The sequence below is a fragment of the Momordica charantia genome, assembly GCF_013281855.1.
Source record: "Momordica charantia cultivar OHB3-1 chromosome 8 unlocalized genomic scaffold, Mcharantia_2.0 BLBB01000008.1, whole genome shotgun sequence".
Classification (NCBI taxonomy): domain Eukaryota; kingdom Viridiplantae; phylum Streptophyta; class Magnoliopsida; order Cucurbitales; family Cucurbitaceae; genus Momordica; species Momordica charantia.
The window spans coordinates 4,311,227-4,324,916 of record NW_028275166.1 but is presented as its reverse complement, the minus strand read 5'-3'; the positions used below and the strand labels follow the sequence as shown (position 1 = coordinate 4,324,916).

Below are 13,690 nucleotides of genomic sequence, written 5' to 3'. Positions count from 1 at the left end.
TTTGAAGATTGAGAAAAAATTTAGAGAAAAGTTATAGAGGAGAAATTTTCAAGAGAAAAGAGCAGTGGGGATAACATTTCAAGAGAGAAAAGAGAAGAAAAAAAAAAGGTTAAAGAGAGACAAATTTTGGAGAGCACACGAATTGAAGAGAGGAAAATAATTTAAAAGGGAGGCGATTACAAAAAATAACATAAAATAAATGTATTTTCAAAATATAGCAAAATTTTAAAATTTTACAAAAATAGAATAATTTAAATTAAATTCGAAAATACACCCAAAAAAATCAAATTTATCCTATGTGAGGGATAAATAAAGTTAAAAAGAGAGGGACAACTTTGGAGATGACAAAAATTGAGAGGGGATAAAAATTTCTAAAGAAAATTTAGGGAGAGCGAAAAAGATTTTAGAGAAAAATAAAATGTGAGATTTAGAAAATTTAGAAAGAATGCGACAAAAATTATAGATAGAAAATGTTAAAAAAGTTAACTAAAAGTTTTATGAGAAAAAAAAAAGTTAAAAGAGAGATTTTAAATAGGAAAGAAGTTGAGGGCAATAAATTTGAGATAAAAACATTCATAGATAGATAAGGTAAAAAACAATGTTATAGAGGAAAAACTTTGGCTTTTCCCCAAAAATCACTTCCCCCCTAAAATCAACTCATTTACTTTTTCCAAAATAGTTGATTTTAACTTTTCCCAAAAAATTACTTCCAATTCTAACCAAATATCATCATTTTATTTAGAAGGGAAGTGAATTTTGACAAGCCAACATCATTTTCTCAAACATCCCCAAATTAGTTTCAATTTTTAAATCAATCCTATTTTAGTATTGTTAACATCAACAGTATAAAAGAGTGAAACAAAATTGATATTGATTCAATGAAGAAATAAAAGACCATTAATACACATGCACACTCATTAAGCAAAACTTTAAACAAAAATTCCTTTAATTTACTCAAAATCATAATCTTTATTGCTAAGATACAAATATGACAGCCATCAGGATAATATTAATATGTATAGACAACTCCTTGAATAATTTTTTAAGCCAAAAAGGGGGAAAAAAGAGCTTTGCCATGCCCGCGTGATATCACGCCCACATATCAAATCAAATATCAATACATAGACTCACTCTTATTTTGCTTTCCTAATAAACTATAAGAAACCCGACTTCTCTTAATAACACAGAATTAAGGGGGGAAATTTTTCTACAAAAATAACAGTAATATCTCATACTGTTAGAATGGTTCCCGGAGCTCTGATCAGGTCGACGACTAGAGGTACGGTTAGTGTTACGCTCTACTGTTCTTTCTTTCTGACTTTATGGCCTCATAAGATGTCATCACCTCTTTGAACTTGGCCTCAGCAGCCTCTGCAACACAACGATCACAAGGGACTAAGTGAAAATTGGAAGTAAAAGTAAAAAGGAAGCCAAAAAGAAGTAGACCATCTTCTACGGTTCTACCTTTATTTTCTTGGTTCTGATCTGGATGGAACTGTTTTGCCTTGGATTGAAATGCTGTCTGTGACCATGAATAGTCCAATTCAGAACCCGCAACTTTAATAGTAAATTACTTCATAGAAAGCTACAAACCGACAGCAAACGCTTCACTCTGGTAAAATAATGTAGGAGCTTAGATGAGTTAGGGAGCATACCTTAATCTCAGCATCTGTATAAGGCAGTTTTCGTGACCTGTAGCAGACATTAAGACAAGATGTAAGGTAACCTCATAACTACCTCTCAACATAGAAAAAGGAGGAACAGTGCAGATCAAACCCAATTTGTAGGTTTAATCCTAAGTTCATCAGAATATATATAAAAAAATAAATAAATAAATAAATTGAACGGGGAAGAAAAAAATAAGCATAGTTTATATGTAAGTACTGTTATCTAGCATTAAATTCACCTGTCTAGACCCAAAACTGAGTAATGATGCGATAACGAGTAACTTGTTCTGTCTCTTGGAGCTTCTCTAGAATTATTTCTTTGCTCTCTGTAGAATGTCTCAGCCTTCCAATACCAATCATCTCGAGGGTGATGTTGATGATGCGCACCAGGACCATTCTCTCTCCAGCTTTCATAGCCTCTCTTGTATTTGTTTCTCTCTCTATTGAATACATTCTGCATTCGCCTTATCCGCTCCTAAATCAAACAATGAACAATAAGGTCCAATGACAAAAAACAAAAGGATGAGATAATAATCCACATTGACAAAAAATAAAATAAAATAAAGGCGTGGAAGAAGGTAAAATAAGTTGTGGTCGGACAAATAATTTGAAAGTTTCGAACCCACCCAAGGGCTGCCCTAGTGGTAATGGCTTGGGATGTTTGGAGATAGCTTCAACGTCCTAAGTTCTATGGTAATTACTCAATATCTTAAAAGACATGTTTTCTTCCAGAATGGATACAGGGGTGCACAAAACCTCGGGGATTAAAGAGGGTACATTAGCATAATGCAAGGAGTGTGTCGCCAATATCCAGGGACAGAGAGAACTTAGAAGTTAACTTGAGCTTAACCAACAAGGGTCCAATAATATTCTGGCCAAAAAAGCATCACTCGAGCTTTCTGTAAAACTTAAACCACATATTAACTAAGAAAGCCATATAAATTCCATTCGAACCACCTCCAAGGTCCCTAGAAGTTTAAAAAATGACTCATGAAAATTGAAGACACTATTCCTGCTATATGAAAAGAGTAGACAATAACAAATAGCTAAAGAATTCTTACCACCCTCTCCATTTCTTCATCATACTCCTCTTGTAGCCGACGATTATACCTTTTCCATGCTTCCTCCTGAAATGAGGACCGGAAAGTTCGGCCAGTTTCTCTCCATGATGATTGTGACCTGCTCAACTTTTGTTTAACAATTATATTGTCAGCTACCAGATTTCAACAATATATCACCAAATTCTTTCTTCCATTTTATTTAATGCAAGTTTTCGTTTCTAAGTGATATGATCATAGATGCCAAATACACCTTATAAGCAGTAGAACTGAAAGCGTACACTTCTAGTAAAACGAGTTTAGCAAATATTAAATAGCATAATTAAATGCAGACACGCATATACCTGAGTATAAACCCAGTCAACAGTTCTCCTCAGCTGACTAACCTGCCCAAAACAACCAGTGTCAAACTGGGTTATCCAAAAGCTAGTCGGATAAGCAATAACTGCAAGGAGAAAAACTACTAGGCAAATTTTTTATGTCACCACAAATTAGTGCATTAGAGCATTTATTAGTCCATTAACAAACATACTAAACTATAAAGATTCGGATAATTTCTTATCATTCATGATCAGTTGAATAGCATATACTGGTGCCAGCCTTCTGCTTCTTCAGAATAAAGAATTTAATTATAGATTGAAACTCGAATTGTCTAGCACTATTCCAATTCTTATCCAAAAAAATTTACTGAACACGTAGCCCAATGCATAAAATTCCAGAAGTAACGAAAAAAGGAAACGAAGATAATTGGAAATTAATCACCAGAAAGTTGGCTAAATAACGAAAAAAAAAATGCGTAAAACTCACTGCGAGAGTGGTGGCAGAGGCACCGATTAAACCGAAAACAAGAATTCCCCACAGTTTCATGTCCTCCGCCTTCTCTTGGCGCGGCGCTCTTGGCGATTGCCATTGATTCCCCTTATCCGGTTTGCCATTGTCGTCGCTCATTTCCTTTGGATGTTAAAAGTGGTGTTCAGCTGATGGTTATAACAGATGGTGGACGAAATCGAAACCCTAAAAGCATCGTTTAGGGTTTCTTTCTCCCCTTGTCTTCCAATTCCGCTCTCACCGCCTTCAAAATTCCAATACAGACCCTCCCCTAAATTCGCTCGTATTTGAATGCCTCTCTGAGATCTCTAACGGGGTTGATCGAAATCAAAGCAGAAGACGAAGATGAAACAAGTTCAGGAATCGAAGGTGCACTCGGAAAATCAACGCATTGAGTTCAAGTTTTATGAGGAATACAATAGGAATTGGGAAACTGGAAAGAGAGACGGACATGGGAAAAATTAAAGGGTGGGGTATTATATATATACTTTTCTTTTTTCTTCCTTTTGTTAAAATTATTTTTTAATCTAGATAGTTTAAATTGTGTGTCTAATATATATAGTTTGTCTAACAAGAAGTTATCTTTTAATTAAAAAAAATTGGTATTTTTATATGATAAAAAGTTAAAATTTAATGAAAAAATAATATGATATTTTAATTGGTTGTTTAAAATCTATATAGTTAATTTGACCAGGTATTAAATCTCACTTCGGAATAATTAATATCCCAAATTTTTATTAAAAGCTTTTGATGATAATAGTTGAAAATAAGATTTTTAAACTTTTATGAATAAAATTATTAGACTAATGATAGTAGAAAGTTTAAATTAACTTCTACCAAATATTATAAAAATAGCACTTAAAAGATTATTGCCATAAATATGATATAACTAGCTAATCTAAACATAGTTCAATTAGTTAAACTATTATATATTTATTATAAATATTGGAGGTTTAAATCTCTATTTTATTCGTATAAAAGGAATCTTCATTATGTATTATTGAAATAAAACAACAAAATTAAAATTACATACAACTAAATCATTAACTAATTTATTTCGTTAATATTATTGGATTAGCTAGAGCTGTAATTATAGTTAGTTTGCTTTGGAATCAATTATTTTCCTAAACTAAAATCACAGTATTTAATATTATTTAAATTAATGAACTATTTGTTACAATTAAATCAATAAGTTATTTACTAGCTTAAAAGGCACCTTTTTACAATTATTCTCTCTCTTTTTTTCTTTTCTAAAAAACACTACATCTGTTATTTGTAATTACTTTTAAAATAGATTTATAAATATTTTTAAAAACAACGAAGCTACGGCCCATATCAATGGCAGTCCAACCCAACCAGCCCATTAAAGTGGAGTACTGGCCCAAATAATTTTAAGAATGGGCCACATTTCATTTCACTACGTATGATATCTATAATCCCAGCCCAAGCCCATATTACTCAAATCCATATACATGTTTATCTTGTTTCAATTTTTTTTTCACTTCATCAAATAGGGACTAAGATTCAAACTTTCTGACTTTTTTTTTTTTTTTATTGAACACATATGTCTTAATTAGTTGAATTATTGGGCCATTGAACACGGTTAAATCTTTGGTAATGGTTGAAGCTATGGAATAAACATTCGAGAATATTTTTAAAATCAAATATATTAGTAAAACTAAAATTGGCCCATATGGTAGCACTTTAAAGTTTAACCGGACACAATATTCTTGAGCCTACCCTTGAAAAAAAAATTATCTATAGTATTAAGAGTAGTTAGTTTGTTGATTTATTTTTGAGTAACATTCAGTTACTACCTTGTTGGTTACAGTAATTTTCTTCTTACCTATAAATGGGTGAAATTTCATTATTGTGTATTAATGAAGAGATTATTTTCACCTTCATCTTTTATCTCTCCTGCTTTATTAGTTTAATAGATAAGAAGGTTTGAAAATGAAACAATTATCTCAGTTTAGTACAAATCTTCATGATTAGCAACCATAAAAAATGTCACATTTGCTAATACTAAAATGTACCGATTTTATCTGTACATTCCAGATATATCTAATATCTTTTCCATTATCTACCATAAAAATGACAATAGGAACTTTATCTATAGATTTTTCTTAAGAAAAATAAGAAACTTTTTCCAAAATACTTTTTCAGTACACCACCAAGAGCAATATCCTCTAATAATATTACACATTTTTAAAATAAACAAACTTTTACCCTACAAGCTGCCTCAAATATCAATATTGAAAAAAAACAACCCATGCTAAATTCAATTACAAAAATTTTAAATTAAAGAGACTTATTTATTCTAACGAAGAAAAATATATAATTTCTTTTCTTAAAAATATTCATTATCCTAAATAATAGGACGTCCTTCAAATATAGAGGCTTAACTTACCTACACATAATAGGTTTAACTTTATTTTTTTCTTTTCTAAGAATTCAACGGAGATCTACCCATCAATCTTTAAAATGATAAAAAGTACCTTGTCGATTGAGTTACATTAGAATTAGTAATACACACGTCTAACTATTTGGGACGGGTATTTAACATATGGTTACGAAGGAGAGTAGTTGTGTACATTTTGAAGAGCATTTTCATAGGCTTTTGTAGTGAGATACATTTAGACACCACATTCAATGGAGGGATCTGAAAAAAAAAAAGACATCCCATGAGTTGATTGGTCAAAATCTACTTTGTGAGAATATTCACTTATCCTCACTACTTGGAGTGTTGGAGCTGTGTTCTCTTATGGATAAGAATTTCTATTTTTGTTCAATACCAACCTCCAACATTTAATAATTGTCTCCCCATTTATGTATATATCTATGCATGAAAAGTAATTATATTCATTCACAATTCCTCCACCTTTAGTGGAATGGTATGGAAACTTAAAAATATTCTCATTTTTCATGATTATTTGCTTTTGTTTCCCCTAAATAATCTTGAAGTTTCTACCATTTTTTTTCCTTCTAATTTTCACACCTTAATTCAAATTCACATCCAATTTAAGTCTTGTTTGTAACCATTTTATATTTTTAGTTTTTAGCTTTCGAAAATTATGTTTGTCGCGGAGTCTCTTTGATATGTTTTAACTTTCTTAAAAGCACCATTGAACTTTTAGCCAAATTTAAAAATAAAATCAAATTTTAGAAAAATTACTTTTTTAATTTTTAAATGTTACCTTAGATTTTAAAAATATTTCTAAAAAAGATATGAAAAAAGTATTTACCAACTTAATTTTTAAAAGAAATTAAAAGATAAAATAATTATCACACGATACGTTAGAAATTAAGAAATCCTAGGCAGTTTGAAGAAAACAAAAATACTTTTAAATGAGTTTTATCGAGAATCAAACTTTTAAGAAATTAAAAGCCAAATCTTTTTCTTCCACGAAACATATAATAATGAAGATAATTGATGAGTTGTTTAAAATTGTTTAGTTGAAAATTAAAAGACGCATGAGAACCATTTGACATTTTGGTTGGTAGAATTATATATAGCATTGACATTTACATATGGTTTTTTTTACATCTTAAATATGGTATTTAATAGCTTTGAAAAAATTCTCTTTTTTTTTTTAATATATACATGGTAATTTCGGTCTTTCAATTTTGACTTTTATATTTATTCAATTATTAAATCTTCGAACCTACCACTAAATTTCTAAATTATACGAAGTAAATTTCATTTAATCTTTATCCTTAATTTTTGGTTAACTACCTAATAAAAAAGTCTATTGACATAAATTTTTATTAGATTGATAATATTAAAAAATGTGGCGTCACGTTAAAAAAACTTATCGTATATCCTACTTTTTATCAAGGTGGCGTGACAAAAATTTCTTGGTCTTTTTTTTTTTTTTTTTGTTTCCATTTTGATGTACCTTTGTGTAGCTTATAATGTACACCTTCATTGTCTAACCTCAAACCGATCTTGATCTTGACTGATTGTATATATCTTCATATATAAACATGACATATAATTGCCCAACAATTTGGTATGCACTTATTATGTATATGCTGCTCCACTGTTCACTAACAACAAAACTAATCACCAATTTGATTCATGTGCGATTGGACTATAATTAGGATTTTGACGCTTATAATTTTAATATTTAGACTTAGTAAATTAATTTGGCTTTTGTGATTTGGTAAATCTAACCAATCGTCTCTAAAATATTTTTATTTCTACTTGAACAACTCAGGTATTTTCTTATATTTTCACTAAGTCCTAAACTTTGAGACAGTCAACTAACACAATTAACAAAATAGATCAAACTAAAACATCTCAACTCATTGATTTGTAAAATAGATGTGTCAATTTGGTAACAATAGAGACGATGTCAGAGAGATTTGACTAAATTATAGGGACCAAATTGAAATTATGCATAAACTATAGAGACCAAATTTAAATTTATATAATTTAAGGGGCAGAAAAGTAACATTTTAGCAAGTTTGATATATAGTTCAAGTTCATCGGTGGAGTCGCAACATTTATTATACGAAATTATTGGGTAAGTTAAATAATGATGCAAGTTAAAGTACCGTCACCAATGAACAATGAGTCCTAGGAAATTAAACCCAAGTTTTGAACTACGTACAGACATTTACATGAAAAAATATAATAAATATGTATTTTCCAACCTAGTAGAAAGTTTAAAATTAAAAAAGAATCTAAATTTAATATAAAATAAAAGTTATGTTTATGCTATATATTTAAAAGAAATAAAAAGTTTGTAACATTTTTTTAAATACATATATTAAAGTTATTATTCTATATAGTAAAATTTCTCTTAAAATTATTTTCTCAAAGGTAAAGAGTTTGAAAGGTTGTTTTTTTCTTTTGAAAATTAGACCAAAAAGAAAAAAAAAAGTTCTTCAAACGTCAAAAATAAGAAAAAATGATAACCGAATTAGTCATCAAGAATTAATTTAAAACACGTGAGAAAGAGAATAATAGCATGAATTACAATAATTAAGAAACATTAAAATTGACAAATACTACTCACTGTTTATGTAAGTAGTTACACGTGTGGTCATTGATATATCTCGATCCGGTCTTAATCTATACAACACAATCATGATAAACGAAGAAAGATTGGACCAAAGTAAGGAAATTAAACATTTCCACATTAATTAATTAATTAATAAGAAAGATATAGAGTGGAGGAGGGTGACATGATAGAAGAGGAAATAGATGAAAGTGAAGTGATATTCAAGAGAGGAAGAAGTTGACAATGAAAGGAAATCCGACAAGGAAAATAGATAAGTTGACAAAAATGAAAAACCAACAAAAAACACAACACACACAAACATATAATATTGGATATTCATCCTCATCCCTATGACAAACTGTCGTTTTCAAGAGCTTAGGGCCAATTAAAACACCCAAAAATTGTAGGGTCACAGAATGAAAAAGCTTTCCCACTTTAAAATGACACTATTTTGCATGGCCCAAACGCCTTCTTTTTCCTCTATGCATTATATGACCCTAAATTATTACCACTCGTTTATTCTTCCTCCTAACACACCCATTTTGTTATCCCTTCAAATTTCGAACTAAATTTTTATTGGCATGTCGATATTTTTCAATGAAGGATTTGACGATATTGCTACGAGAAAGGTTGCTTTTGTAATATGGTTTAGATCAACATTTTATCGATATTTATATCCACTTTAAATTGACTTATCAATGATGTGATCTTTTTTCTTCTTTTTTATCTTGATTTAGTGAGTTATGTCCTTTCACTTTTATATCTTTCTCAAAACCTACCTAATTGACATGTTTCATGCATTTAACTTTTTGTGATAAAGACTTTATAGTTCGTTAGATGACTAAAAATTAGGTTATATATATATATATATATATATATATATTTTTTTTTTTCTAAAGTGGGTTTCAACCCTTTGATCCTCAAAAGTTTCTAACCCCATCCCTCTCAATCTTAGTTTGTGAATAGATGTTCCCAAATTATCAATGTTTGATGTGTGCATTAACAAAGACAAATCTAATCTATTGCGAAAACCATAAAATACCCTTCAAACTCAAGAAATAGAAGAATATAGTAATTTCGAATTATAATTAACTAACATACTAAACATAAAATTCTACCAGTACACACAAATATATTTTGATCCAATATTGTCTAATATTTTAGACTTGAACCCATAGTAACTCAATACGAACAACAACGACATTGATCTCGACACTTATAATTGGACTCAATCGATCGATCTCTTTCCCTCGTTTTCTTCGTTTTGTTGGAGGGCAAAATAATTATGAGCTAGGCGAAGGAGAAGAAATTAGGTAGGTTGGTAGGGAGTAAAGTTGTAATATTTTTTTGATGGGAAATTGGGAGGGAGGCGTGGCCTGCAGGGCTGTCTCCATTGAAGATAAGTGGGCAAAGTTGGAAAATGTTGTTTGAAAATGCAATGCAAGAACATAAAAACTAGAAACACATCTGAGAGAAGAAGAAAGACATGATACTATAAAGTTAAAGACATTGGACTTTCATCTCAACTTGTCGGAAAAAACCTCATGCCTATTTCTCCTTTGTGTGTGTCTCTGTTTTTTTTTTCCCTTGGTGGAGCTCAAATCAGTCATTTCTGTCGGGAATTTTTCACTTTCACTTTCTAAACACATATAATTTGCCTCTCTTTCCCCCCTCCACTTTCTTCTTCTCTGGATTATCAATTTCAACCCTTGTGTTTACTAGTAGAAAATGCAAAACCAGTTAAATTAACAGGAATATGATGTCAAAATCTCTTACAAAAGAAAATCGTCCACCCCTGAAAAATTTTTACTATCATACATTATTGTCTCATCTCGATCTCAATTATACAAAACACTTTTCTAAAATAAATATATTGTAAATAACTAAAACGAGTATATCAGTGTTTCAATTGAGATGAATAAAATCTAAAGTCATTGACTCTTTTTTATAATACTTAGATCCTACCTTCTTCTTGTACATTTTAAAATCTTACGAAATGAAAGTATAATTGAACCGTTCAATTAACTTTTTATTGTAAATGAGTAGTTTTTTTAAAGAGTATATATCTCTCAAATATATATGAGTGTCACATGGATATGTGAATCTGAAATCTCTTAGAGAAGGTAGATGTTAGAGATTAGAATTTTACATTTTGTTAATAAGAGTAGATTTAGAAATTTTATTATTAAACTCTAGATATTTATCCTTTGTTTCTTTTCTTTACTGTTAATTTTGATTAAGGTGTATTCAATTTTTTTCTGAATACTTTTGACAAATGGATTGTCAGTAAATACCGTTGATAATTGAATCATTGCTAATTCAAATTTAATTCTATTTCTTCTTAGCATTTATTTACCAACTTCAACTACTTTTTTTCCTTTTACAGTGAAAATACTTCAAGTATTCAGATTAGTTATAAATGAACAGTCTTGAGAAATTGACGTGACACTGATGTGACGACACTTAATTACATGAACTGACGCCTAGTTATTCAATAGTTTTTTTTTAAGTACACTCATTGACACCAAAAAGAAAAAATATATATTAGGTGAATAAAAATGAAAACTTTTAATAAAAACCTATATATTATTATAACAAAAAAAAAAGTCCTTTGTTTTTAAACATATCAGATTACAAGTGAATGAGAAAACATCCAAATTTACCTTCGCGAACACACATTTCTTTTAAATCCCCATGGAAAAACCAAGTTTTTCCACAGAAATTTAATAAGATTTAACCAAAAAGATTGAGGTGAAAGGATGTTTGAAAAGCCAATATATTACTATTTAACCAACCAAATTTATTGCCTCGATGTGTTTACCAAAGCATTTGCTCTCTATTTTCAACCCCCGGAGTTTGAAAACAGAGAAAATTACATGAGATCATAAAATGTGTCAACAACCAAATCTTCAAATTAGGTTATGTTTTAAGTACTTGATTTGCTTAAATAATCAAATTTCGTTTACCAAATCCTCTCACTTTGAGATTTTGGCTTCATTCTTCTTATATGTTTAGAAACTACATCGTGGAGCACACCTTTGTGGACCCAATAATCACATGCACACGTAAACCAATAAATTAATACACAAAAATGGACACTTTTTCTTTGTGCACAGTGATAACAAAATTTTATTAATTAAATTAAATAATTAATAGCTTTCTGTGGACAAAACCAAGTCAAGTAAACGCAAAGAAACAGAACGAAGACAAAAGGAACAAAGAAAATATGATCTTATTCTTACTAGAAGACAATAATTAAATACAATAAAAATAAATGTTAAAAAGAATGTCAAAAGCAGTATAAGGAAACCACCATGTGTTTGAGGGAAAATAGAACAGGGCACGTGAACCAACTAATTCAACTCCTTCATCAGGTTCACAATTTTACTCCGAGAAAGATTTACCATAGTTTGCGTCTCTTCTAACTTGAGAGTTAGAGTGTTTATTTCCTTTTGCAAATCCCTCTTGCTTAAGGTTGCATCTCGTCAGTTTATCCTCATTGCCACACGGCTGACCTTCGATACCTCGACAGAATCCTGCATCAACACTAAGAGATTGGCAAGACAGGATAGTATTTGGATGGTAATTTGCCACCCAAATAAAAGAAGTTTCCATTATAAATGAGAAAAAAAAACATTCCATTTCAAATAGTTGTCACAAATCAAATAAGTTGGGTTGGATGCGATTTCAGGGAGTTGTTGTGTGACTTGTGATTTGTCATCAAAACAATTAATATAAATCACATCTTATACTAATAAAGTAGATTTAGGCTAAAAGTAGACAGTGCTATACAAATTTTTTTTTTAATTTTATTACCCCATATTGATTAAAAACGATATTTTTAAATAAAAGTTAGAAATGAAATTATATAGGGTTAAATTTAAAACATATATAATATAAATTACAATACCATTATTCAAAGAAATATTTGAAAAGATGGGTTATTGTACCGGTTGTTGATTGGGAACAATATGGTTTTGAATTGGTAAAAACTCTTCAACCTTCTTATGATGCTTTCCATTTTAGTGTACTTTTTCAACTTTAACATGACCTGAAGTCACAACATCCTTCTATTATCCTTCATTTTTACTACAAACCTACGTGCTATTTTCGCTCAATTATTAACACTATTTCTCAACGTCTCTCTCCATCGCATAACAGTGGAAATATCTAATCTTAAAGTACAAAACATAGACCAACTAGTTAAAAGATTAGATTTAATAAATTAAAGACGATGCTATAGGTTGAATTAACGTACAAAGGCTTACCTGAATTGAAGCTAAGATCAAATTTGGCTGACCATACCTATCGATCTACTGAAAACCAACCGTTTTACAATTATGCTTTTGGCTATTCTCAATCGATTTTTTTTGCTGACTTAGATATTAAAGTATGTTGGATTTAGCAGCATACCGATATGCATATCTATTATGATGGTGGAAGCATTGGTTGGAACCCATATTATTAACAAAAACCCTCGTTTGTTTAATTTTCTAGGAACCCATCAAGCATGGTGTGAGTAAAGGGTAATAATAATAGATAATGAAAAGAAAGAAAGGGAAGTAGGAAAGTGGGGGCATGGGGAGAGTTGGGAAATGAAAAGAGAGAAAAAGGGGGGGCCTTTGTTGGGGATGAGAGAGTGATGCGAAACAGTTAGTTTTTCCATTTAAAGCTTAGAATGTCTAATCAGAAAAGACTGCAACCCTGAAAAGACTTTCAATAAAATGTTGTTGCTTTGCTCCATTTTTTCTTCTCTCTTCTTCGCCACCGCCTGTTTTTGCAGTAATCCACATATCCTCTCTCTCCTTATTTTCAAACTCAGAGAGCTCTATCTTCAAATTCCTCACTTGGCTTCTGCTCTGTTCCCACTTGGAATCCACACCAAATTACCACTTATTATTAGCCTCACCAAAGTACAATGCCCCTTTTCAAAGTTTGGCACTCCACACCCCACTTTTCTCTCTCCATTTCCCCAATATTTCCTCTAGGAATCGTCTCGTTTCTTCTTTTTTCTTGTTTCTCCAAAGAAAAATAAAAGAACAATTCCCTTCTATATTCTACTTTTAAGTTTTCCTCCCTCACCTCGATGGGGTTCTCCACGTGACTTAATAAAAACCGTCTAAATTAT

At 30.5% G+C, this 13,690-nt stretch overlaps 1 protein-coding gene across 1 annotated transcript; it reads right to left on the bottom strand.

Moving 5' to 3' along the window:
* Window positions 1–928: 928 nt before the first annotated feature.
* On the bottom strand, window positions 929–4,017 carry LOC111004802 (Chaperone DnaJ-domain superfamily protein). The gene is made up of 7 exons (XM_022275994.2): window positions 3,533–4,017; window positions 3,070–3,111; window positions 2,729–2,854; window positions 1,907–2,142; window positions 1,656–1,692; window positions 1,465–1,522; window positions 929–1,371 (listed from the first exon to the last, which is right to left on the bottom strand). The coding sequence occupies exons 1-7, from the start codon at window positions 3,671–3,673 to the stop codon at window positions 1,292–1,294; spliced, it is 720 nt and encodes a 239-aa protein (XP_022131686.2). The 5' UTR covers window positions 3,674–4,017; the 3' UTR covers window positions 929–1,291.
* Window positions 4,018–13,690: the final 9,673 nt, after the last annotated feature.

Excerpts from the sequence above, each read along its gene's own strand:
- LOC111004802 (XM_022275994.2), bottom strand. The coding sequence starts at position 3,673 with ATGAGCGACGACAATGGCAAACCGGATAAGGGGAATCAATGGCAATCG. Across the intron at positions 2,143-2,728 it reads ATGAAGAAATGGAGAGGGTG|GAGCGGATAAGGCGAATGCA; the intron begins GTAAGAATTCTT and ends TGTTTGATTTAG. Across the intron at positions 1,523-1,655 it reads ATACAGATGCTGAGATTAAG|ACAGCATTTCAATCCAAGGC; the intron begins GTATGCTCCCTA and ends TCATGGTCACAG.